The 27,344-nt window shown below is 40.1% G+C and overlaps 1 protein-coding gene and 1 long non-coding RNA gene across 3 annotated transcripts; one reads left to right on the top strand and one right to left on the bottom strand.

The window, feature by feature from the left end:
* Positions 1 to 6,514: 6,514 nt before the first annotated feature.
* Positions 6,515 to 25,405, bottom strand: CA4 (carbonic anhydrase 4). 2 transcript variants are annotated; one of them, XM_087752252.1, is made up of 8 exons: positions 25,279 to 25,405; positions 14,002 to 14,055; positions 13,011 to 13,181; positions 10,375 to 10,532; positions 9,908 to 10,000; positions 9,574 to 9,637; positions 9,303 to 9,466; positions 6,515 to 8,231 (listed from the first exon to the last, which is right to left on the bottom strand). In XM_087752252.1, exons 1-8 carry the CDS (start codon positions 25,334 to 25,336, stop codon positions 8,040 to 8,042), a joined length of 954 nt encoding a protein of 317 aa, XP_087608378.1. In that variant the 5' UTR covers positions 25,337 to 25,405; the 3' UTR covers positions 6,515 to 8,039. The 2 variants fall into 2 exon arrangements, with proteins under 2 accessions (XP_087608378.1, XP_087608379.1); XM_087752253.1 differs by lacking the exon at positions 6,515 to 8,231 and adding an exon at positions 8,704 to 8,859.
* On the top strand, positions 10,065 to 17,324 carry LOC148056319 (uncharacterized). The gene is made up of 5 exons (XR_015703569.1): positions 10,065 to 10,241; positions 11,570 to 11,646; positions 13,151 to 13,300; positions 15,671 to 15,822; positions 17,304 to 17,324. It is a non-coding gene; the product is annotated as an uncharacterized LOC148056319 (long non-coding RNA).
* Positions 25,406 to 27,344: the final 1,939 nt, after the last annotated feature.

The following is a 27,344-nucleotide window of genomic DNA, read 5'->3' on the forward strand; positions in this document are numbered from 1 at the left end:
GCACTGATACTGAAGTTTTTATTACCCCTGCCCATGCGACCAGCAGATTTTATTATTGTATTGTTCTTCCTGATCTTCTAAACGGAGTAACAAGTTGCGCTATTGCTTCTATAGGCTCTGCTGGGGCAAATTTTGCAAAATAACTTTCATAAAGTAAACTTTTACTTTCTCTTGTGTTGGGTGTTTTTTACCCTTATCTCAGTCTTTATAATTTTTTTTTTTTTTTAAGCCTCTCTTTAGTCTGTTTAGCCAGAAAGTTGAAAACTCTAGGCAGCTCTATCTTCTGGAGAAGTTCAGACTTACTTAGTCATGTATATCTTAGTCAAAGGAGGGGAAATGAGCTATAGGAAGAGTTAATCCCATTTTATATAGCTTACTGTGCGTGTTCTTTTTTCTTTTGTAAATGAATTTTATCTGTCAGAGGTGCTTCTGTGTATATACTTCTGTTGTACAGCCCTTTTATAAACTTCCTACGTGTGTTGCCTCATGTTAGCACAACAAGCCTCCAGGTTCCACCAAGCTGACATCTCTCTCTTGCGGCTGACTCTGTTACTGAGGTCATTCAGTACTTGCTGAGAAATCGTCAGGCGTGATTTTTCTTTTTAATAAGCTTTATATGAAGCTTATTATTTTTGTAAATCACGAACTGTGGATTGCCTGTTGTCCTACCAAGTCTTCTCTGTCACAATCTCGAAACATTCTTATGCTTGCAGTAGAAATTGCATTGACTTTTAAAATTATTTCCATGTAATCTGAATGTTTGTGTTTTATGAGCTTTAATAGCTGTTTTTCCAAACAAATCAATCTTGTTCCGTAACATGTGCGTTCCTATCAGTGGGATCATAAACCCCAACTTCCCGTTTATGATCTGGCACTGCAGTATTAACGATCGGGACAATAGAAACCCATTTCAGGTTTTTTATGAGTGACACTGGAGTCCTTTTTGCAGTGCTTGATAAGACACTGTGTTCTCTGTCAATCACACTGTTGTAAAACCACTGAAGCAAATGGAGCTTTGGCAATTTTTCTGCTTACAACCTGATTCATAGGCTTTGCCTGAGCTCTCTATACGCAGGGACACTCCTTGGACTGGGACTGTCCCAACACCCAGTTCCCAAAGTACTTGAGCTGTATCAATGATTTGGAGCACTGAAATTCTCTGAGGACATGGAAATTCATGGTGAATCCTCCCTTTTACTTATATGTGTTTGGAATGAAGTGCAGAGAAAGCCGAGTAGCCATCAGCTGCAGTGAATTTCAGCCGAAGGGGCTGGAGGAAGACCTCAGCACCTCGGTGGTTGACTTTCTGTCGTTAGCCCGCTCTTGTGAGCAGCAGCTTTCCTTTACCTGAGGGAGCTTACTGTTTTTCTCCCAGTATTATTCATAGGTTCAGCAGTGACTGTTGGGTTCCAGGACATAAAACATTATGTTTTACTGCATGTAAGAAAGCATTTTGTGTAATGCTGAGAGTTTCATGTACAACAAACTCAAATGATTCTAGGTTTTCAAAGATAGATATTCTTGATAGAAAACGACCATGATTTATTTAGGGCTTAGTCTCAACATCAGCACAATCAGCAAACTGTAAAACTTCTGCCTTCCTTTCTCTCTCATAAATTCTTCCTAACCACACATATCTGGGAACTAATCAATCACGATCTTTCTCCTACGTGCTGGGAACAACGAGTAGTCTTAGTAATGTGGGAAGTGAATGGGTGTTGACTCTACAAAGGTAATTGCAGTAGACAGAAACTAATAGATTTTTGCGAGGTTCTCTTCATATCATAAAATGAAAGGGCATGGAAAAGTTTAGCTAGGAGGAGGTAGATTATAAGGAAACAAAAACCGTAGTTATTAAAATAGTGTCAGCTGTTTGGAGTTTTTTTAATCAGAACCGTGTTTGAGTACTAGATGTCTAAATCATTTCAGAAGATATTAATAGGTAAAAGATAATAAAATAACCCACATTTATTACAATCTTATACCTTTTATAATACAACTTTAAATGCAAATTGCATTCAACTACAAGACGGGAAATAATGTCCCAAAGGCATTTCAATTAATTGCTTTAGTTAATTACACTCATAATTTTACTTGTGTGACTAATTATAATCAGGTTTTATGGGTGTATATGGATTTATTTCTGATACTAAAAGCCCCAAACAGCAGGTTATTTTTAGGAAATACATTTAAACTTCATAATGAAAACTGCATGTTCCCATTCTCGACAGTTGGCTTGAATGAGTTGTGTCTGTGTTCGGAAAGAGTTTGGAGGGCATCAAGACGACAAATTGCCCCGGCTTGATCCAGCCTGGCTGAGGCGGTCGCCATGGCCCTGATGATACCGCTCCATTGCTCATGCTCCCAAATTCTTTGATTGCTTTTTATCCTGCGATGGACACTGAGTCCACATCAGCAGCCCCAAGGTGTGGGCCAGCTCCACCAGCACCGTCTGGAAACGCACTGGAAATGTTTCCCCTGTTCCCTGCAGCCGCCGGTGCGGCACTTTGCAGCAGGCTCCTCGACCAGCCCAAAGCAATGCTACTTTTGGGGGGTTTTCTTGCGGTGTGGTGTTTGCTGCTGTGTCTCTGCCACCTGAAGCCCCAGGGCTACCTGAAACATGGTGGGGAAGGGTTTTATTCCCTGAGATGAGCCCCCGGCAGGTGCCTGCAGCAAGGGGGTTGCCAGATTTGTTGGGCTTCCCTCAGCCTGACTGAAAGGGACCCTCAGAAGATGGCGGCCAGCAGCAGACGAGGTCTGGGTGCCCAACGCCTAGCCTGCCACCCCTGCTGTGCTGAGAAGGTCTTTTTCTCTTTTCTCTCCTTTTTTTTCTCCCCTCTCCCCCTTTTTCCTTTCAGTTCACTTTTTAAGTGGCAGGACGGCCCTGCCTGGCATTTGAACCCGACTTTGGTGACAGTGGGTGCTGCAGCCTGCCCTCCCGCCATGCTGCCATGCCCACCTCAGAGGGGCCCCAGCCCGGCCACGCTGCTGCTTCCCACAGCCTCTGAACGGCAAAGCGGTGAGTCTGTCCTGTCCGCAAAGGAGATTACAGATGGGGAAATAACACTGAGAAAAACAAGGTGCACGAAGACTTGCCATGCTGAGCACTGCCCTGGGGTATGGGACACCCCAGATGGGCGCCCTGGGTGCCTTGGCTGCTTCCTCACAGGTGCATCTCCTTGTGTTGAAACAGACGCTTTCGTAAGGCTCTGTAAGCAGCAAGCGAGAGATGCCGCATACAAGCAAGGTGGGTTTCAGGTGTTTCTTGTGGTGCTTTTCCACAGGGGATGCTGCTCCCCGCAGGATCGTGGTCGGCCGCATCGGCCCCCATGTCTGCGGGGAGGGAGCAGCCCGCCGGGCTGGGCAGCGTGGCCGGAGGCTGCCAGTCTGGGTTTCCTCATGTGTACTTCTTCAGTGCATCTCAGCTCGAGTTTTCTTGGCTTTTCCACAGGTACACATTAATTTACTAGTAAATCCTGCATTTCCTTTTTTTTTTTTTTTTTTAAATTCGTATATGATTTTCTCCTATATGAAAAATTTTCCACAGCCGCCTCTGGCTGCGCAGAGCTACCATGACATTTTTTTTCTCTGTCATTGAAACTTCTCTAAATCCCATGTCATTTGTAGTGCTTATTGGAAGAAAATCACCATGTCAACTTTTAACTCTATTGAAAAGAGCCTCACATCTCCAAGCATAATCATTTTTGTGGTGGAGTGTTATCTCCTGTGCAAGGTACAGATGTTACACCTTGTGCTAACACATTTATTAGACTTCAAAACCAGCCTGGGAAGCCAGGTAGGCTTCTCTGTGTCCTTTTTTGACTACAGGTGGATGGAGGATATTTTACATGGATTTGCTATATGATGTCTTTTTTAACAGGAAAGCTGCTGGCTGTACCAGCAAATGCTGTCTTCCCTGTGAAATCCACTTCTGGATGGGCAAGGGAGGAAAAGAAAAAGCAAAAAGCAAAAAGCTTTATCCTTTTCTCCAAACAGTCATGGAAAAATAATTCTCTATGGAAGAAAAGTGCATTTTGAGCTCGTGTTTGTCAGCAGAAGCTGTTAAAATTCTCTGCAGATAATGTAAATATATTTCTTGTGAGTAATGGCTAGGTTTCCTTGTCTCTTTCTGCTTCCTGAGAAAATGTTTTGCTGAAAACATATTGTATTAGGAATTTTGTTTTTGTGCCTGCCTCCTCCTGTCGTCCCCCCCAGTCCCAGCTGATTGTCAGATGATTGTGACAGGAGTTAGGCTGGGCCTGTTTTCATATGGCAGATCTGCTCCCTCACCTCTCAGACTTCCGAAGGCTTGCACTCAAATCAAGGTCTGAACCAAAACTGGAAAAAGATTGATTTTTGGATGCATTGTACAACACCATGTAATCTCAGCTCGGTGTATTTTTAGAGATGGGGAGGACCTACTGACGTCTGGTGAGTCCTTAGTTGCTGTTCAACCTTATGGTGAATGGACTCTATCACGACAGCCGTTCCAGGCAAACCCTGAACCAAAATACAAACTGCCTCCAAAGGACAGAGGTCTCTTAAGCAAAGCTACATCCAAACTTTGATAATCTCCCAAAATGTTTTGGTCTTTGCGCTCTTGAACATGATCAGTTCATACGTCTGGTTTTCTGCAATTCAAATGCTAGTCTACCTCTGACTTGATTCAGACTGATAAAGCCCCTGCTGGTTTTTGTTTTAAACCTAAAACATATATCTCTAGTGAATTTTAGTTTCCAGTATTGTTTCATTTTCTATTGTACTCCAGCTCTCAGTCACAGAAGCTAAGCAGTCTTCAACTCTGGCTCCAACATATGTGAAATGTATTAGCAAAGTTCTGTGTTAACTTTTCTGTACGTGGGAAAATACTGTTCTTTCTGGGTCTTTCTAAATACCTCTGTTCCTTCCCCCGCCCTTTCCTGCATTATCACAGCTTGGCTATTAGTTCTTCAGGAGTTACTGTTGTTTCCTAGTGTCTTCGCAATATAAGAAGTTTCATGCCAAATGTAGTGTAGATACAATTCTTGAAAATCTGCGCCTGAAGCTACCTGTGGAACAGCAAATTACTTTTCCATAACCATCTTCACAAAAGAAAACCAAATGTCCCACTTCAAGCCTTCCTGTCTTTTACGTTTGTTTTTTTTTTTAATTGAATAGCTTTTGCTGTAGATTTGTATTGATTTACTGCATTAATACTAGTTCTGTAAATGTCATGTCCTGCACTAGAACAGAATGTGTCTGCCTGGTTGCAAAGAGGTGCCTCTGACAAAGAACAAATTGAACTAGATCATTGACACAGACTCAGATTGTAGCATTTCCCTTTTCCTCATTGGCATAAAATTCAGATTCACTTGGTAAAAATGGCCCTACTTGTCTATTCAGATTTTATTCATGCTGAGGTTTGTCCAGAAGAGTACTTACGGAGGACAAACCATCTTTTCAGAAGATTTTTTGTTTCTTCCTCTTAGTTATGTTTTAATATATTTCATAGTAAATAAGATCCTCCCTCATCGTAACTAATTGCTGCAAATGCTCCTCTCTATCCACATGGTAAACTGAGGCACAACCTAGTGAAACATTATCCCTGTGAATCAGTAGCAATAAATGACAGTAGACCCAGATCCTCCATAGTTTCTTCCAATCATCCTTAAGAGAGCTGCCTATGAAATGCGAATCACTTCATGAATTTAGTAAATGATCTGAACGGAGAGGGGTGGTGGGCTCTTACACATAGTCCCAGCAGATGCAGGGGGCTTGTTTAGTGCAAAAGACATTATTCTCAGTGGAGGCAGCCTGAGGAGTATTCACATTGTTGGCCTTTAAAACAGGAGCTCCCGGGCCTACGGGACTGTTGTATGTGATTGTGCTCTTTACCATGTTGCTCGTAAATCTTGAAAGAGAAATAAAATGTGAGCCTTTCAGAATACTTCCATTCATTACATCTTGTAAAACAGCCTGGAAACAAAGCATCTTTCCTCTTCTTAATTTCTTGATGCATTCTCTACTTGTGGGATGTTGAGGGATGTAATGGACATAGCTAACGCAGAGATGTTCAACAGATGGGTAAGTAGGCAACTGTTTGTCCTGCTTAACTAACTAGCCGAGGTGAAGTTATACTGGGTAAATCCATGGTGCTCTTTTCTTCATTGTAAGAAGCCTGTCCTCTACCTGATGGGCTGGCTGTGTGCACCAGCTCTGCTGAGCAAGGTGCCGTACTCAAAGCAGTTTTTCTATGTGCGGACAATACTCAGATGACCCATGTGAAGTAAGATCTCCAGAAGCCTGTTGACTTCAGAAACATCCCAATGTATTGCAAATCCCTCCCTCTTCCCCACCCCGACCCCAAATGCAAACCCAACCCTAAATGTTGTGAAGAAAATAGGGGAAAAAAGTCACATTCCTTTTCTGAAGGAGTGTTGTGTGGATTCCCCTTCACCAAGGACAAAAGAAATAAAAACTCAAGGCAATGAAAATATAGGTTTCTGTTCAACTTTAATCCTTCATTTATGCTTGCTTCTCAAAAGTTTTTCAGTTAGCTAAAAATACAGTTAAAGTCTTAATCATTCCTCTAAACTTAAAAAGGTGAATTTGCTTTCCCGTGTGGCTTTTTTAAGCTTATATTATTGATTGTTAAATATGAAAATAATTTTTCACCCTGCTTTTTCTCCTTTGGTGAGCTGCAGTTAGTCTCACTGCCATGATTTTTCTGAAAATGGCTGTATAGCTGTAGCATAAAGTCATCTCTGCAAACATTGCCCTAAAGAAAAAAATATAAGTCTGCTAATATGAAATTCTATTTTGGTGTGGCCAAAATCTAAAATTCTAAAAGAAGCTGTAACATGTTATATGGCAATAGCCAAAGAAAACAGTTATGTCTGTCTTCAGAGAGAGAACTGGACTAATATAAGGAAATCCCATTTCCCAATATATTGAGCTTTTCTGTAAGTAATTGAGCTTTTCTGTAAGTAATCTGAAGAAATCAGTTCAAATCACAGTCGTCTTGGAAAAACTATGAATCTTAACCATATGTGAGTATTTTGCACGTATGTTATTATACAAAAAAAAAAAAAAAAAGAAAGAAAAATCATATAGAAATGTTCACACTGAAATGTTCACACTGAAATTTAAAACCTTCTAAGATGTGATACTGGAAAGGGCCATTTCTTGAGCTGTCCCATTTTATTATGCGAAGTCTCGTGCTTCAAACGCAGCCCTCCAAAGTGAGGGCATTTCCACACATGTGCAACTGGTATATGTGGTTGAGCTTCCCTTTTTCTTTCTAGCATATCATATTGGCCATGGGCATCCCGGAGCAGGATGCCGTACTAGGCTGAATAAATAGGCTTAATAGAGAAACCTGAAATCCAGAATCAGTAGATTAGATTAAAAGAATCCAGTATCCTTATCTAAAAATTAACTTCAGATATTCTGAAGGAAGAAGGGGGGAAAATTGTGTCAGTAGAGATGAAATTTGTCACATATCCTTCACTAGATCGGATGACCCAGATGTTGCTCAATTGTGTGAGCATTTTTCATTTGCTCTGTATTGTACCTTCGTGTAGAACAATGTAGGGATGGTAAGAATTTGTCCACGCGTTACTGTCTTCCTGATTTGCAGTGTTGAATGTAAACATACTCCAAACAAAACCCTTCATAGGCACTTAAGAACAGATTCCTCTCAAAGGTCCTCTATATAGCTTGTAAAGTGTCCTTCCAGTGTTGTGTTAAAACTACAGGCTCGCAGATAATTAATCCTGTTTTCTTTAAGTGTTTTTTTAAATTTGAATCTTCATAGTTTTACCTCACAGTTCCTTCAAATTCTTGTGATTTAGTGCAATGGGTTTCATTTTAAATAAGAGCAGCAACAGAAGTCGTTGGTTAGCGTCTGGAGGAGGAGAAGGTTAAATTCTGTATTCAGATATGATTCATGAGTTGGTAGTTAGAGAGAATACTTGATACAAAAAACGAACAGCAGCAACAAGAACAACAACAACAAAAACCTCCAAAAAGCCCAGAACCTCAAATGAGGTGAGAAGTGTTCATTGGAAAAGAGAATTCAGGATGTACGTAGGGATCAGGACCAACATTAAAACCTTAGCAGAAGGCAGGAGGATGCTGGTGGCACTGGACCGGTACACCTTTCGTTCGTTCAGAAGCTGAACAGGCCGGAAATTTTCAACCATGTTTGTTGAGTTCTTCCCATCAAAGTAAACTGTTGAGAACTGAGAAATCTGCAGACGTTGATAAGAAAGTAGATCATTAAATTATTTTTCCATGGAACACTGGAAATTGTGATATTCTAAATCTGCAGTGCCTTACTCTGTGCCATTGTTTTGAACTGTATGGATGCATTAAACTTTGCAGGAAACGATGTGATGGAGGCTACTGCCAGAGGTCACCAACAGATGACTTCTTTTAGCCTTGGAAATCATGAGGACTTCCTTTCTCTGTGAGCCAAATGTTTTGTCCAGCTCAAGGACCTGGTTACACCAGTCCTCTTGACGCACACAGTCCTGTCCTTGTCCATCACGTCACAGTGACACAAAGTAAGAGGACTAGGATTTCTTTCTTCACTTCAAATTTCTAACTGCTTCAGCAAGAAGCTGTCCCAGAGCGAGCAGATGCTCATGCTTGTGTACTGGGCTATGCTGACTTGTGTGTGGCTGAGCATTGCCCTGTGACTGAACTGATTATGGGTACACTGCAGGTAAGGAACTAAAATACAGATGCTGGCTCTCAGCCAGGCTGGTAATATTGCTGAGAGTCCGCTCCGGAACATCTGAATTTTTTAATCATGTACGCTGTCAGCTGAGCAATCTGCATTTCAGAGGCAGTCATGATTCAGTCTCCCGTTCCTCTCTGTAGGACAGAAATGGGTTGCTTAAAGCTGATGCCGACAGACTCAAAGTTTGGATTTTGAAGTATTCTGTTCTGGTATCCTAATACTTATGACAATAGGAGAAAAGCAGTGAAATTTGGGGGTGAGCAGATGACTACAGTGGAAGTGCTGCTGACGAAGTGCTGACCTAGGTGTTTACCTGTGGGTTTTTGGCTTTCTTTTCACACCGTCATTTCCCCTTCCTTCCCCTTTCCTGCCATTTTTTGAGAGATTATTTAATAGGGTCAAAAAACTGGCACTAGGGACTCTGTTTAGGCTAATGCCAAGCAAGTGTGCGTGTGTGTCATAGGAACAAAGCAGTGGAGCAGCTAACGAGTCTGTGTTAAATTGTGTGAGTGAGCAGGCAGCCGAAGGGGCAAAATAACCGTAAGCAGAGCTTCCAGGCTATCCCTCTGCGACTTACCTGAGAAATACTGAGTTCAACTGGCTTCTCAAATACCGTCCAGATGACACCCTCATGGCAGTCGGGAGTGGTGAGGGAGCCCTCATACCGATAGTACCTTTCAAGGTTTTCCTTGGGTGGGAGTAGAGAACTCAGTGGCAAAGGCTCCATCTGTGCTGTTTGCCCTAGACAAACCATGTGGAATTAGAACAGGATTGGACCATGAACTACTTGGTAGTATATGTGCTTGAAATAAATATACGTTGCGTTTTGACCAACACAAGTGTCTTACCTTTGTATTTAATATTCTCTAATTCTTTTATTAGAGTTGTATAGTTTTTATTTTCTTCTTCAATCTGAAAGGGAAATATTTTTATTCCAAATCATACATTTCTCAACAACTGGTTGCTTTAAATTAATTGTGAATAAACTAGAAAAGAACCACAAGGCTAAAAGGTACCAGCAAGCAGAATATAAAAAAGGGTAAAGGAACTGAGTGCTGTCACTGAATGCCTGCTGAAGATAGGGTGGATTAGGTCTTGGACTACTGTAACATTACCGCTATTGATCACTCAGCCAAATTGCTGGTAGATTTGAGATGAGGAATTAAAAATTTGGCTACTTACCTTTATAAAGAATGCTAACACAGCCACACCATCTGTATGTTTCTTTGCTTCTGTTATATCCGAAACGTCTTCTCTTATGTGGACAATATGAAGCTGTAACACAACAGTAAGGCCAATTATTTGTTCATTTTCCTCCACAGCTCGTTGTTGTAAGTGCAGCCTGGCTGCCTCTCTGCACCTGCACTGCAGTGGGGCCAGAGCTGCTGCGCTGCTCCCAGGCTGGGGACAGACAGCTCAAGGCCCTTGACCTGAGGCAGGAACTGTGCAATAAGTGGACTATAATTTGAAACTTCATTCATCAACAATGGTATCATTTCATACATCTCTCCAGAAGGTAAAGTGCTTTGTGGACTGCTGCAGCCCTCAATTTTCAGCCTGTGCAGTGGAACAGGCAGATTTTTATGTCATGGTTTGAAAGGGGGCTGGTTTCCTTCCACCAATCCATGTGTACAGACAGCCTCACCTACCTCCATGGCTTGTTTCTCTCCATCTATGCTGTGCTCTGACCCGGGAAGGTATTGCTGCACACCTTGGACTCCCCAGTGCAAATGAAATTCTATCACCTTGTATTTTCTTCCCAGACCTCCACCTCCAATTTTAGGGGATGTGCTTAATGTTACTTTAACTGAGGAAAACAAAGAAGCAGTTTAAAAAAAAAAATAATCAGCTCATTCATTAATAGTATTTGTGAGTAGAGATGCATGTTCTTGAGATTCAAATTTATCCCAAAGTTCTGGCTTGGTTTTTCATACTGAGTGTTCCAGAAGTTCAACTCTGCAGAAACTGAACTGTTAGAAAATGCTAGCTGAGATTAATTTGAGATGAAAGGGCGAAATACGATAGCCCACTTCCCAGTAATATGCAACAGCATTTGGGCATCCCTCTATGGCACAGCACTTGGAGCTTCTGTTCCCATTTCTACCTAGGATTTGCTCTGTGAACTTTAATGACTTGTGCAGATACTCACTTGCTAGAGAGCAGAGCTACCCTTACTTCAGTTGAATAAGTAATAATAAATAAAATAAATGTGATGATACTTGTTTCCCTTCGTAAAATGGAAGAAAAGGACAGAGCACTGCTTTGGATTGTTCTGGGGCAAGGGTTTTATGGACTTTTATGGCATCCATTGAGATATCCTTTGGAGTACCATCGGGTTAATTGCGTTTGGAAGAGAACAGGGTAATAGTCTGTCTTTCCTTGATTGCACCGAGGGGATTTGTAGGGATTTGTTCACTGCCATTATAACCCCGGGAGTCAGAGCTACTTATACCTTTCAGAAGACCTTATATTCCTTCGTTTTTTGTCTAGGAGAACACCTTCTATCAAAGTATTCTTAAAAGTAAATTTGATCACAGGTTATTTGGTTTTTAAGCATAGTTTTTATCTCCTGTTGTCTGCACTGTAACATTTGGTTTTGGCAGGGTTTAAAGATATTCTGTTTTAATTTAGAGTAGTGTTGCAACTTAAGCCTAAGCATCTAAGTCATTATATCTATTTAATGTGATGCTTGATTTGTTGTTAACAGCAAAACAAAATTTTCTTAGGAGATATTTTTCTAGCTATAAATCACCATCAGTTCCTGTGCTTGAGCCATTTGGGATATATTTTTAAAATTTACTTATTAAGATCTCTGCATTAAGCACAGTACTTTTCTTTCCATAGGAAAGATTGTTTTGACCTGGATTGAAGCCCCAGAGATTTAATTTCTGTTCTGAATTTCAAATGAACTGGAAGCTTGTGTGAGTCACTTAGTTACTTTACTTTTTTTATCTGTAAATGGATGAGTAACATATCTTTGTTTATTTAGATTGTAGGACCTTTGAGACCCTGACCTTTGCTATCTGCACATCATCGAACATAATGGTAGTCTAATCTCACGCAGAGCTTCTAATTGCAGCTGTAATTTAAGCAATAACAGTTCCAGTGTTATACTTGTTGTAGCACAGGAATTGGTTGCCTTCTGAAGGAAGAAATTTTAAAAGCCCAGATTAAAACCTAATCCTTTTGCATGTCTGGAAAAGACAAAAATTCTGACCAATCCTTATGAATATTAATTTTTATGTAAAAGATATTTCTATGCATAGTGGCTGTAATATGGAGATTCTAGAACATCACTGCATAATGAGAAAGTCATTAACCCATATACTAGTGAAAAGTCAAAAGATGTCTTTTTCTTATGGTCTGTCAAAATACTGATATTTTAAACTAGAATCTCTGGCTGTGAAAATTGACCCAGCTGTTTACCTTCCTACCATTCCATTTTAAGTTAGGAAAATATTATTTGCCACGTTCCACTTTCCGTTTTAGGGATTTGGCGGTTAAAACAATCCATCTAAGATTTTAAGAACACCTATAGATAATTCTAAAAAAAAAGACAACAGATTTATTTTTGAAGTTAGTTTAGCATAATATTGTTGAACCATCATCATTAGTATTGCTTTTAGTGAAGAAAAGTGGAGGAAGTGAAACAGTGCTAAATTACTATTCACTGTTTACTGGATCAGTAAGTAGCTGGTCAACAAGCTCACATTAGATTACTTCTGTGCGCAGAGAAAACAGGTTGAAAGCTGAGATTTCGGCTCATTATTTAAAGAACTGGTAAGACACACACTGCACACACGGTGGTTGAATGACTTTCCCAGATTCTGTTCTTCTGCAGCAGAATTCTTCTTTGTGCAGAAGCAAGAGTGAAAAAGGGCAAGCCCAGAAACGAAGGGTATAGAAGCATTCAGCAGAAGTGATACACCTCTGTGAAAACTGTTGTCTTAAACCCTTATACTCCCCTGCCTCCTAGTCGTAGAGGTTCCCCAGACATCTCGAGTTCTGTTTCTGCATATGCACAGAACCAATTTCTGCTGAGATACTCAAGGACCATGTCCAGGATCCAAAAACCAGATAATTCCCACAAAGTTCCCAGAAGACCTTGGTTCAGACAGTTTCACTTCTGAAATATAGGGGTGCTGTCTTATTTTCGCTTGCTTGCTTTTAAGTAGCAGTAGTGATATCCAACACCTTGCCTAGGACATGGAAGAAGCGAATGGATGGTTCCAAGTGAAGGCACAAGTGAATCCCATAACAACAGTAATAATTTGACAGCACTTGCCTGTATGTCCATTATTTTCTATCTTCCATTTTGAAGATCCCTTCACATCATATCCTTCAAAATTCAGTGGCTTAAGGTTCTTGTCATAAACGACATCTTTAGTGACAATATTGATAGGTGACTGTTTGTTTCCTTTGCAGGTGACATCTATTAGATGCCATTGTCGAGGACCTATTTAAGGATGAAGAAAATATTTTTTTTTCTGTAGACTGCAAATCCTTGATAAAGCCAAACCACCAAACAGTCAATAGATTCTTCCTTGGGAAATTGGAGACATCTTTGAAGAAAAGGTCTTTGGGTGTTGGAATTTAATACAGGAACTTTCTTAGCATATCATTTTTTGTAGTTTTAAAAATATTAATGGGCCAAGAATGTTCTGTTAAGCTTAATAGGATAATATGCACATGTAAATGGCTGTAAAATAGAAAGTGAACTAGCACTGAGGTTGGCTGAACTATAGAAACTATGAAAACTTGGAAACTATAACAAAAAAAACCCAAAAGAAAGTGGTGGTGGTGGTGCTGGGTGTGAAATGCTGTTCCCAGCAGGGTCAGTTCCAGGGAGGGCTGGGCAGGACACGGGGATGAGCAAGGGAGCGGGCAGCCTAGGTAGATACTGCTGGTAAAACAAAAGGTGCAGTTGTAGGTAGAACATCATTAGGATTTTTCATAACTGTCCTTAAGAATTGAAATAGCTGTGTATACCCAGCTTGCTGGGATGATTACCTCTGGAGCACATTTAGAGTTATTTTTATATTTCTAGCATTATCCTTGGTTGAAACAAAATGAAGAGTTAGAACAAACACTGGTACCTTCAAAATACCCTTATTTAGGTATCCAGTTAGCACTTCTGTTTGCATATAACATCATGATCATGCAGCATTAAATGCTGGGTTGTGTGAATTTTTGCATTATTTCTATAAAGAGGCCCTTTGCAAAACAGAAGAATCCAAACACTAATGTGATTGGAAAAATAAATCGTTTAGCAGTACCTTCACAGTGTGGCTGTTCATACTTCTGCGACTGATAGCACCAATGGCCTCCAACTAAAAAAAACAAAAAAAAAAAACCCACAGATATTGAAAATTATATTAATGAAAAGCTGTACAAATTGTCCCCTCAAAAAGCAGACATGAAATGGATTCACAACTTACGATCCTCAAAGAGCGATAACCGGGCACACAGTTTTGACAACTTCTTGGTTTTTTCTGCCTGATTTTATTAGAGTATGATGTTTCAGTTCTTAAATACGTAAACAATAGAGGCTGGTAAGAGGTGAGTGTTTTGGCTGTAAAGTGTGGAGCAACCATCCAGCGAGTCTCGCTGGGTTCTAATATGAAATAATTCAGAAGAGAGCATAAAAACCCTGCAGTAGGCAGCTCTGTCTCTCTCTAGATCTCCTCCTGGTCTTGAATGAATCAGTTTACACCTGTTAACATTCCTTCCCAAAATTATGCTAGCATGAAATAGTAAAACTCTGGATGGGTTGCAGTTCTAAATAATTTGGTTTTGAAACTTTGGCTTCAGCAACTTCTTGAGGCAGAAGTTCCATATCTGAGCATACGTAGTGTTAGAATAAATTTCCTTTTATCAGTTCTGTACTTGCTGTCCTTTCATATACTTGTAAATTCACTTATGCAAGATGCCTTATCTCACTCCGTTCCAGGAACTATTTTAAAGATTACTTGGTGCAATAAGGAATTTTAAGAAATGAAGGATCTCATTTCCCAAAAGACATAAAGAATCTTTATTCTAACTCAGCCGTGACGCTATACAGACAGTTGCAAAATTTTTCAATAGAATGTCTTAATCTTGCTTTTTCATTGTCAGAAAAAATGTGAAATTCAGAGGAAGAGAGCTGATTTAATTTAAGTATATGTTGATCTAGTCAGGAAAGTATGCACTATTTTGTTTATCGCAGCATGCTTCAATGGCTGTTTATGACAGTTATAAAGTTTAAATGGACATTAACAGGAATAGTTGTCTTTGGCTATTTAACTTTAATCAATAACAATTCAAAACCTCTTATAATCATGATTAATACTATCATTTCTGTTTGCCTATGATTAGTAAATTATAGACATTTTAATAAATGGCTAATCAATTTTTACAGATTATTATGGACGAGTCCTGTCATTAGACTGCTAATTACCACAATTTGTGGTCCTTTATAACACGTCTGCTGGAAGGCTCATAACTGCTTTTAACACCTTTATCTTCTTACCAGTAGTACAGCAATAACATCCATCCGTTAAGTGTTTGGAATAAGTTATAAACAGAACCTCGATACAACATGTGGCTAGCTATAACAAAAGAGGGAGACTTGGATGGGCTTGTGGCAATTAATATAATCTTGAAAAAATTATACTGTTTTGGTTAATCTCTCACAAAAATTAAATTCATGCTGAAAACTGTAAATAATGCTGACTCACCTTCTAGTTTAGCAAATGTTTCGTAATATTGAGAAGAAAAGTAAACAACATCATTGCTACATTTGTATTGCAAGATCTGTAGTGATTTCCACATTGTTGTTCCACTAATATTTTGTAATTACAAAAAAAATTGGTTTCAACAAAGTTTTATTTTGACACACTTCTAAACCTCCACAAACCCTAGCTTTAGGACTTGTCATTTCTAAAATTGATTGCTGCATTTTTTCAGGCCTGTGTACACAAGACAGTGGCCAGACCTCCAGCAGCACCGAGCGATTTCTCATCTCCAGTGGGAAACCGCAGAACCACAAGTTCCACGCACAGAATGTCACCAAGTGCCTTAATCGATATTTTGATCAATAAATGCCTAGCAAATACCAGGTAAGCCAATCTTCACAATGCTTGTTTGTGTTTCATATGTGTTAGTGTTGGCATGGATGAATGACTGCAGACATATTTTTGGCAACTACTCTAGCCCAGTGGTCAGTATATGCTTTAATAATGGCTGCAGCAGCACCCTGTGATTGGGAGTGGCCTTTCTTGGCAAGTTTTGTGTGCATGAACCTTCAGGAGAAAAAATGCTGCACTGCGGGAATACCCTGGACACAAATGTTTAAAGACGGTAGCATCTGTGCGGCATGAGAGGATAGTTACCTCCAAAGAGCTTGAGCCCAAATCTTTGCAATGTGAGTTAAACCAGAGAGGAAAGTTGTCAGGTGAGAGACTGAGGTCGGTTGAGGTATTCCGGTCTGTTTACAGTAAATTCTTGGAACTAGGTCTGCTATTCTGGGTTTGTATAGTGCCTTGCACAATGGGAGTTTGATCATGGTTTAGACATCAAAGCATTACTGTAATGCAAATCAGATTTTACAGTCAATATGATTCACAATTAGGAGTAAATGCAGCAAGTTCATTGTTTATTGGGTGCAAGGTTCTGGAGCTTTTAGACCATGACCACAGAACCATGAAAATCAAAGATGACCACAGGAAACACTGAGGGAAGGTAAATATCACCAAATCGTATTGTCAGTGGTCCTGATACAGAGTGTCTGTACCAGAGGAGTGAAAGGGAACTGGGTTATGGAGCCTTTCATTGCTGAGTCTGAGTCCAGCTCTTCTCAAGCAAAGCAACCACTGGCTTGTTACGAGCTGATAGGTGTTTGGCAGGGTCTCTCAAACAGGCTTGTGGGTTTCAATCACATTTTAGTAGACTGACACATGAGCACACTAAAAATCTTTCAGCCTGCACATCAAGATGATGGGGAGAAAAAGTTTAAAAAAATTAAAATAAAAAAAAAATCCAGCCCTCCGGTGGCTACTGCCGCCTAACATCCAGCACTCGTGAGTGTTCTTCCCTTCTTCTGCTGAATGCAATGTACACCAAATAATTAGTGTCTAATTTTTGCAAGCTTTCTGCAAAATTCCTAATGTCTACAAACTAACAAAGAATTAGTGTTTTTTTATCAAGTACTTATCACAGTAGTGGTTTGGAAAGTTGGATGGTAGCAGTAAAGTAGAACAGGATATACATTCAGCAATTCATAAGGAAAAGGTCCTTAAAGCTGTTAAACCTTAAACAATGAGCTAATTAAACATTGCAGAACGCCTGAGCAAACAATGAATTAATGTTTATTGTGAATTAGATTTTTTTTTTTTGGTTGGCAGTAATGTAATATTAGAGAACAGGATATTTTGCGTAGATACTGCTCAAGAGGAACAAAACTGCCATACCCTCTGTCACTTACAAGGAAAATTTGCATGTGGATTTTATTTGAGTGAGGTGTGATTCTCCCTACGTATAGGGACCTTGCATTTACAATGGTCTTTTTTTTCCCCTGGGCTTTACGGCTTTATTTCTGAAGCAAGAAGGAAAGATACTTGTCACAACCAGTCAGTTGTCTGTGGTCCTAGGCACGATTATGCCCTAAGGTATGTTGTCTAGTCTAGTTTTAATTGTCTGAGTGGCTCCTGCCACTTCCCTTAGGAGACTTTTCCACAGTCTATTAGCCTTCACTGTCAGGAAATGTTTCCTGTTTAATAGCTTACATTTTCCACTTGCTTATCTGCATCCCATCACTCCTAGAAATATCACTGAACCACCCTAAACAATTCTTTTCCCTCCCTGGTGTTTACAGCATTCACATAGTTCCTCCATAATCTGTAATTCCTGTTCTTGCTTCATCCATCCTTTGTCCCCATCTCTTGACAACGTGCCCTTCACCTTTCCACCATTTCCACTTCAAAATCTTTCGTCTCTCTTTCTCTGAAGCCCCTTTCTTACAGGGACTCAGTACATATCAGATGCCATCCTGCAGTCCTCTCACCTGACTGCTCTTTCGATCAAATCTCAGCTCCCCCGTTCTCTTCCTGTTACTTATTTTATAGCCTAGAAAAATGCAGCAGAACATGGGGTTTTTGGGTGTTTTGGGGTTTTTTGTCTGTTTTTGTAGTTGAGGTGCTGAAGCCATTGCTGTGATATGAGCTGCCCTGGAGGCTTTCATAGCCTCCTCCCATACCTTGCTGGTACACATGAGTTAAGCCATGAGCGTCTACACTTTGCTCAGGATAGTATTAGATACTAGCCAGGTTCTCCCAAAGCTCCTTGCCTAATTGGCACTAAATAGAGACGTTTGCATTGTTTTCATCACTGGAAGTAATATAAGTCAGTATGCATATACATTCAGTATACAAATACACCTGGACTTAGAATTGCTATATTATCAACTATATCTGGCTCTTATATTGTATTATGGATTCTTGATTTAATTGGCGATGCACCGTATCATAGATGTCCCCTTGACTTTACTGGGTTTTAATTTAGAGTAGGGCTGAACTGGGCTGAAGGCCTCCTCTTCCTTCACAAAGTTCAAGACAGTTAAATTTAGGGAGTCTCTCTTGGCAAGTAAGCAGTCCTACTTATCTCTGTTTCTTCCTTGTCAAATTTACAACTGGTTTCCTGACCAAAGCTGTTTCTTGGCACCAGAATACCTGGAAAACAATACAATTACATATTGTTTTCATTTTATTGTAAATGTTTTCAATTGTTTTAGCTATCAAGCCTAGCTTGGAAACTTGAGGTAAAAAATTCCTTCAGTTGAGAACTCCCTCTTCTGTCCACTTACGCAGCTGGATGGAGGACAGTGCTTCTGGCTGGAAGCCGGGGTGTTAGCAGTTTGCCAACGTGCTATTGTGTGATCTAGGAAAAGACCCTTAAGCTCTTTGGACCATGGTCAGATTGCCTGAATTCCATAAAAGTTCCTAAATCTACTTTGTTCTACCTGTTCCCTGCTTACTGCCCTACTTGGAGCTGCTGAGCTGCTGCTTGGAAGCCCGCATCTCCTCTGACTCAGTGCCGTGAGACAGGTGGTGTTCAGGCTAGCTGACAAGTGCCCTTTTAATTTGTCCATCCGCACAAAAGAGTTACTAAAACAGGTTTTATCCTTCTGGATAAAGTGGTTGGAAATCTATTAATTTTACATGTTGACAGTTAGCTATTTTTATTAACTATATTTAATCTCTGGAAGTGTGAATGACCTTTACGCCACAAACAGCCTGAAGTACTGAGACAGTAAGAATATCCTCTGTTGCTTTATAGTTAAAATCCCTTCTCTCTCTTTCACTGACTGACTCCTTTGTTTGTCCCTTTAGATCTCGTCACCCTCTTTCAGCCATGTCCTCGCTGACAATTCGTTGTTTTCTGAGACACACAGCTGATGATTGATAGTGCTCCCACCGCACTGCTGCTTTTCAGAAAGCCCAGGCTGCCCTAAATGTCATAGTTCTCATTACTGCTCTGTTGTCCATTGGTTTCAAATCCATCCCTAAAATCTCTTGTAACGGCCAGCTTTGCAGCAGAGTGAAGGCCGTCCTTTTCTAGGAAAATGGCAAAAGCTAGTTTTGCATGCGGTATATTTTTAGCTTTGGTTTGTGTTGGGCTTGTTTTATTTTTAGCTTGCTTTGTGAAACTTATTATCTTTAGTACAAAAGACAAAGCAACTTAAAAGCAAGTGGAATCTAAGTCTGTCTTTCTAATTAATGAGATTACAGAACACAAACTGAGCCTATATACCTAAGTCTATTTATACATTCTTAGGTATTACACATCCTCAGGATGTCCTGATCAACTACTTTGACAGGCAAAAATCTGTTCCAAATGTTTACTTCTAGATTTGTGTATATCTAATGATGTAAAAACAAATGTTTGTGATCATTCATCTCTCTTCTATTCACTTTTACCTGGAAACTTTATTTTTCATAATGATATACATCTGTATGTATGTACATTCCAAGATATTATGGGGAGTTGTTAGCCTTGAAAACAAGTTTTATTGTAGTAGTGAAGCACTACAAGTAACCACATCTGATTTGAGCACAGTGTTTATGATTTGCACATGTATACATAAATCACATGCTCAATGAGGTCTTTGTCTGTAACACATACAAACTAAAGGAAAAATCCAAAGAGACTGGCGGGTTCTAGATATGCCCTATAAACACTTGCAAACTACTTCCTTTGTGTCAGAGAGTGAGGAAAATGTTTTTAGCTGTGACCTGTGATACTGTTGTAGCCTCTGTCATATACATGTGTCCTCGTAAATTTGCTGTATCAGAGAAGGAAGCTGGCCTTCAACAGAAAATGAGTATCCAGGGCTAAGGTGATTTGCTTCTGTGGGGTATTTTGCTTTGCTTTGTTTACAACAGAAGCAGTGTCAAATAAAATTCAGAAATCCTTTTTTTAGTATTTTTAAAATTTAATTCAAACAAATTACTTTGTGACTTTGCTGTCCTTTTGTAGTCTTTTGTGCTGGGTTTATGAAGACTGATCCTACGGCTAGAAATGTGACTAAAAATCTAATGACAGATCATTAGATCATTCTGCAGCATAACAAAGCATCTCCTGTAACGCCACAAACAGGGAAAAAAGCCTATTTGCATGGAGACAGACACCTGGCTGAGGAACTGGACCTTGCAGCATGTCTGGAAGACCTAAAGATTTGTGCTGGTTATTTGGACAGCTAAGAGAAAGGTGTTTCACGGCAGTGACTGCCTCTGAAACTGCTTTTCTGCTTCCAGTCTGCAAAATGTAAGGGCTAGGAGAAATCATAACTCCAGTTTTCTTAAAAGTATCACAGTGCACAACTTGCAGCAGAGAAGGGATATTCCAATTCTTATGCTGATACCTTTTGCTATAGGAGAAAGGAGAGTAATTCTTAAGCTGAAGTAATGTCACTTGTCACCTGCATGTGGCTCCTATGTATGGCTTCTACCACGCTCCTTTCCTTCCCCCAGCGCTGAAGTGAAGAGCAGCAGGAAAGCAGCCTGGCTTGGATGCTGGAGAAGGACGAGGTGATGCAGCACATTGCAGTTCTGCATGAGGTCAGCTAGACAGTGAGTTAATACAAATTGATGGCAATGTAGTGTACTCACGCTAGTCAGGCCGATCCTTAAATGGAGCATTAATAACGTGATTGGGTTCACTGTGTACATGGAAAATTGCCCACTCATTGCATGTCACCAGAAACAGGCTGCAAGCTAGTGAACAAAGATTTTTGAACTTGGAGCTGTGATGCCCTTGGATGCATCATCCTAGTTAAAAATCTGTCTGCTCAAGAACCGCGATGCCTAACAAGGCATCACATAGATGTATGCTGCCTTAGGCGCAGCACAGGGAAAACAAAGCAGGATTCACCTCATCTGTGATATCAGTCATTCATCACTACGTGCTATATGCAATCACTCTTCAGCAGTTCAGAAGTCATGCACGGGGATGCGGGGCAGTTGTTGGATTCGTACGTGATGGAGGCAGCAGAGGTGATCTTATAACGCTTACATGTGTAATTCTTTAAGAGGAAGTCAGGACCTACAGAGGAGTGTAGATGACAGCAAGGTGTGACTGCACAGTACATATTCTTGAATAGCTTCACACATAGACTAACGTGAAGAGAATCGAAGCATTCCTGTGCTGACACAAATTTATCCATTTGTGCAACACAGATGTATCTGGATACCACACCTGGCAGGCTATAGAAATGTCAGAAGTTAAAAACATTTTGAAGTTTATTCCGTATATGACTCTAATACTGTCTTGTAGCTGCCTTTCAGAAGTCTTCCAGTGACACACAGTGTTGTTTCTTTGCCTGCTGGGCTTGGTTCTCTGCCCCGCAAAATGAAACAGGCTGTTACAGCTAACTGAAGAGCTGCTTTCTGGCTCCACTGTCTCAACTGCTGCTCTGCCGCAAGCACTTTTCTGTCTTTTGCTGAGTTTTAGTGTCAAAGCAAGAGTGAGAATGAAATTGTTACCATGCCTTACCACTTTGTGCCTTTATCACAAGCTGTGGAAGGGAATAAGTGTACTCTGAGATTACAGGATTTGCATCCTTAGATATCCTGGTCAAGCAGTCTGTGTTCACTCTTCTCTCAGCCATAAACCCCCTCCAATTGTAAGCCAAATATGACAGTGAATATGAGAATGGCTAAGCCTCTGTTCACCGTAACAGTCCCTCTTACAGAGTTCATTTGCTAAAATTTAATTGCAGGATCCATATTTAATGGGACAGTTCATTAGTAAAAAAATTTCAGCGTTTCGAAGATATTAAGTACTAAGTGTTGCTACTGGTTCAGCACAGATGATAAAGCTAGAAAACTCTCTGCTGCCTGAAGCCTGCTTGTGCAGTTTACCCAGCTATATAGAGAGGGGAGAGCTCAAGCAGTATCCGTGGGTATCTCTTGCTCTCAGTGCACAGTCAGCACCTGACAAATGTGAGCTCTTGCCTCTTCTTGCATACAGTGAATCTGACAACGATGGCATACACTGATACGTATAGATGATGGTAGGCAGACTCAGATAAGCCTTTAAATCTATTTTGGCAGCTTGAGTGATTACAAGGAAGAAAGAGAAGGAAGCCCTAAGCAATGTATCCTGCATAAAGATCATAACTTGACATCAAAAGTCTGTCTGCACTGAGATACTCAAGGTAACTACTTTGAGATAATGTCAGTGATAGATTGTCAGTTATATTTATGCATTTATTGGATTAGGTGGGTGGAGAGAGGAAAATTCAGGTAATCCATGTTTCCTAAAGCACCTATGGATTACTGCCCAAAGCAGCTATGTCTCACTGCCTTTTCTATGTGCTCTATGTCTTCTTTCTTCAACAACTGAAAATGCAACTTTTCATCCCAGAGTGTATGCAAGTGCACCAGCAACCCAATTTTTCCAACCCTAAAATGGATTTGAAACACAAATATAAGTATGTGTGCAGTCTATACCATTAGAATTGGAAATGGAAGAAGTTAAAGCATCTCTTTTTATGCTATTTATAGAGATATCAGGTATACTTTGTATTTGAAGGGCCTTGAGGAAACATCAGACTGAGAATTAATGCTGACAACATCAGTGCCAGCATGGTTAAGTAAATTTTATATTTGTGAAAGTTAAAAGTATGTAAGTAGAAATATAGGAATCATGTTCTATCATGCATCAATCTTTTGGAGCACTAGAGCACGGACTGTGGGAGAATGTCTTCTCATGGCTGAGTCCTGGTCTGTGATAAAGAAAAAGGCTAAAACATGCTGGGGTTCATTCCTTTCCTCTTAAAGAAAGTTATTTTTCAGTAACACTTGGAGCTTGCTGTAACCCCACCACAAAGCTTCTAGATGGGAGCACATTTTGGTCCTCCACAACTGTTGTTCTCTGGATGGCAATAGACTGAATCTACCATTACTAAAACCTCTCTCTCAAAAGGTTTGGAATATTCCTGTTGGAACATTGCAGACATTTTGCCTCTCTTCTGCCTGTCTAATAGCAGTACCAGAGGGCCATTGATCTCTCAAAGGAATGAAGCAAGCCATTTGAGGTGCATCAGCGCAGCTATTAATGGAATATGCTAACTGAGATCCACGCAAGTCAGTGGGTGAGATGCTGGACAGAGATTCAAGCTAGATGGTTTCTCTTCCTGCGGCTGGTTGATCTCTGGGCAGGTGGCTGCACCAATGTGCCTCAGTTTCCCTTTTGTAGAATGGGGATAATGAAGCTTGCTTCTTTATAAAGCCCTGTAAGGACTATTCGTAATAATTTTAAAACGAGAGGTGTTACAATATTAAGGCAGGTCAAGGCTGAAAGCAATTTGAAAGATTAGCAATCAGTCATATTGACTGTTTAAGTATGGTGAATCATGAGGCTGCCCAGATTAGAAAAACAGCGCTGGTAGAGGCATGTGAAATGAGCTGATAAGGGGATATCACTTAATCTAGTTCTGAGAAGTGGTCAGATAGAAATTAAATCCTTGGTTTTTAAAAAAGATACCTTCCAAATATAACAAAAAATAATTTAGGCTGATTCTCAAATATTGAGGTTTCTTGAAATGTTCAGCCTTTAACTTAGCATAATGTATCCTATGAAGCTTCTACCTCAGGAAAAGGTTTGGAAAAGAAGGTAGGGGGGAGAGCAGGTTTCTTGTGCATTAACGACTGTGTAGTTTTCCTCTACATTTGGGGAAGAAAGTGGAAATAATCATGGTTGGGGAAAAAAGCAACAAAAAAATTATATGCATTCCCTCTCTTACTTCTGTTCACTAAAGTGCTAATTATTAACACTAATCTAATAAAGCCCATAAGGGTTTCTAAATAGTCTTTCCAGATTCTGTAATAAATCCCTTAAGAGAGCAGTAAATTTAGCAAAGTGTTAATCAGTCAGTAATCAATATATCAGGCAAACACTAGTTGTAGACTTTGGAAGAGCAAAGGTTCTTTGTGTTTCTCTTTACCTGTACCACATGTGGAAGCCTCCGGAGACAGAATACCTACAAAATACAGACTAAAGAAGAGGGAAGGTATTTGAACTGTCAGGTAAGAACCTGGAACAAGCAAGCTACTGAGTCATGGATATGGAGAATTAATTAAGAACAGAGAAATAAAAGGTGGGAAACACCCCCATTTCCCCAGGGCTCAGGCTGTGCTCCTTAAGGCACTTTCTGAGCACCTCAGACCTCTGTTACTTTAAGTCTGGCACCTGAATCTTGATCTGCTTTAAAACCGTGTCCCTTTAATAGGCTCTTGGTGCAGAGCTTCCCTCTGATACCTCTGATAATATTGTATCTCTTTTCTTCCTTAATGCAGTCCTGTCTATTTCAGTGCAAACAATAGACCTAGCATTACTATTAAGAACTGCAGTGTTTAATTTTGAGGCTGTGTGCTGATATTTACACAGGAAAGGTGATTTGTTCAATGTTATAGCATTGCTGATCTAATAGAAGCATAAAAATACCTTCTGCATTTTTCAATACTAATTATAGATCGCTGTTTAATCTAGTCATCGTAAGTGCATAGTGTACTTATGTACATAGTGCACAGAGTGCAAAAATAGATGGATCTGCTGGGCTAATGCAGCAAAGACATATTGTTCTTTCTTTCTCAGTAGGCAACCATAAGAATTTCATCTCATATCATAAATGGCAAAGCAATATGAGTAGAAAAGTAAAACAAGCTATTTGAAGTATTAAGAAGTTTCCAGATAAAGAAATCATGTTTTGATTTTTTAAATTTACATATATCATTAACTGTAGAGATCAATTGATTTCTCTTGGATGAGGAAGGCAACTAGAATCTCTAAAGGTGGGGAAAAAAAAACCAAACCAACAACATTCATTCATGAGAAAAGTCTATACCTGATATTTTACCACAAATAATAAAAGGCAGAGAAATAAATAAAACATTCTCCATTTGTCCTATAGAAGAATTAGAAAGTCTGTACTGTATGTACTGACTGATACTCAGAAACAAATCATAAATAAAAGTAACCTTGGTACACAGGGTTAGAAAGAGCAGGCAAGGACTTACCTACTGCTTCTGTCTTGAGAATGTGCAGAGAGAACAGAACAAGGAACAGCAATTCCATTATCTATTTTAAATAGGCTCAGTGTTGAAACCAGAATTGATTAGACTTCTTAGTATGTGATCATATTTCTGCTCTCAGTTTTATACTGGAGTAAGTAGTCCTGGACAGACCTGAAAGCCATAGCCAGGAAGGTGAACTCCTCCCCTTTGTAATTTCTCCCGATTTGCCTAAATGTATTCATTTCTCAAAAATGAATGGCAAAAGGAATAAGGCTCTCTAGCACTAAGCAAGTAGCCTGTAGTGAATAACTGATACTTTACAACCTATGCATGTTTAGTAACGTATTACTAAAATGCTACATTTTTATTTACTGGTAGCTTTTTTTTCTGACAGCCCACACGACATTCGATTAACTGTGAATGTGTGCGTTAAGGTTAGTGTTTTGTTTCAAAAAACCTCAACGAAACAAACAAAACCCCAGCCCCCTCACACCCCCCCGTCCCTACCCTGCAGCCCTCCAAACAGCTACTCGGGACCGGAGCAGATTTGTGAGGCTGGAAAATGGGACTTCTGTGTGCAGTAACAGGAAACGTTTATTAGGTGGCATACCAACACCTTACTTATATATGCTTTTGCACTTAGTGAATTAACTGAGAGCACACCTTTTGTTTGGTTGGGGTTTGGGGTTTTTGTTTGTTTGTGTTTTTTTTTTTTTATATAATACTTTTTCTTAACTTTCCTGCTTCTAATACTATAGTATAATATATGCAGATTTTTTTTCTGCCCCCTTTGCTTTCCTATCTGAATGCTTTAATTCCATGTGTCTGATTCAGTGGCAATTCAGGGTTTACGTTCAATGAACAGAGGTGTGTACAGAAAAGTGGCACTACTACTTTTTGCTCTATAGTCTCTATTACAGATGCATTTTCACCTTTTCATTTGGGGTTGGATTTTGATACAGCTGAGGAAAACAGAAGAGGGAGTGCAAGTTGTTCTTCCCCAAATGCCTCTCAGTCCATGGGGATGCAACCCACATGCTGGGTTGGGTGCAAGAAGAAGAGCAGGATGCTTGACCCAGTGCATCTCCATGAAGGGGTGGTCAGAGTGAAGTGGCGTTATACTGGCTGCACTGAGCAAGCCCGGTCATCCCTCAAGGGCTGAATTAAAAAAAGGAGCCAAGAAAGTGCTTCTTGCCTTTACCAAGAGCTGCGGGCTCCCAGGTGAAGAGTATGGCCATTCCGCTGTTAGTAGTAGGGTCGCACAAGATCAGGACCTCTAATAACAATGGGAAATCTGACAGCTGACTTATGAGCAGGTCTTTTATTCATAAAAAGGATGGCTATAAATAACATTCCAACAATGAAGATTTGCTGGGTAGTGTTTTTCCATCCTGGATTAGGTAGATTAAAGCATGAACAGACGATGATTTGCCTAGCACATGGTGCTAAGATAAATAGTTACTGCAGTGACGAGAACAATAAGGGAATTTGTTGCATTTTTTAACTTCCTAGTTTGGCAGTCTCGGTGGAGCTACCTAAGCAAGGTGCATGCTGAGCACGTAGGGAGAACCGGGGCGTGAACGTGGCGGTGTCAGGTGGTGTCAGCCTTCAAGGGCATCTACAAGACATTTTACTCCTGGGCTTTTCTCTTTTTCTTTTCTGGGGGCGGTCTTCAGTGGGGGAGCTGAGCCAAAGCTCTTGGATTAATTTATTTTTTTAGCTCTATTTGTGTTTAGTTCTCTGAAAGCTAGGAGCCTGCTGGAAACCCTCTGTTTAGGACTGAAAAATCTGAAGGTTAGAAATTTTTATCTTGAAATTCAGGATTCTTAGTTTTGAGTTTGTGGTGGGTTTTTTTTTCCATTTGTCAAACTTCCAGACCGTCATTATTAAAGTAGTAATAATTTGCACTGCGGTCATGTTAACTAAGTCTGTATTTGTGCTAGAAAGGGAAGGCAGACTCAGGGAAAGACATTCCCTTTCCTTATAAAGTCTGTAATCTAAATAAGCAGGGCAGACATCATGTGGTCTCCATTTTTTTTTTTCTAAAGAAACTTACCTGCCAGGTGCTT

Source organism: Nipponia nippon, unplaced genomic scaffold (genome assembly GCF_047370975.1).
Source record: "Nipponia nippon isolate SJK-2023a ecotype South Korea unplaced genomic scaffold, ASM4737097v1 scaffold_15, whole genome shotgun sequence".
NCBI lineage: Eukaryota > Metazoa > Chordata > Aves > Pelecaniformes > Threskiornithidae > Nipponia > Nipponia nippon.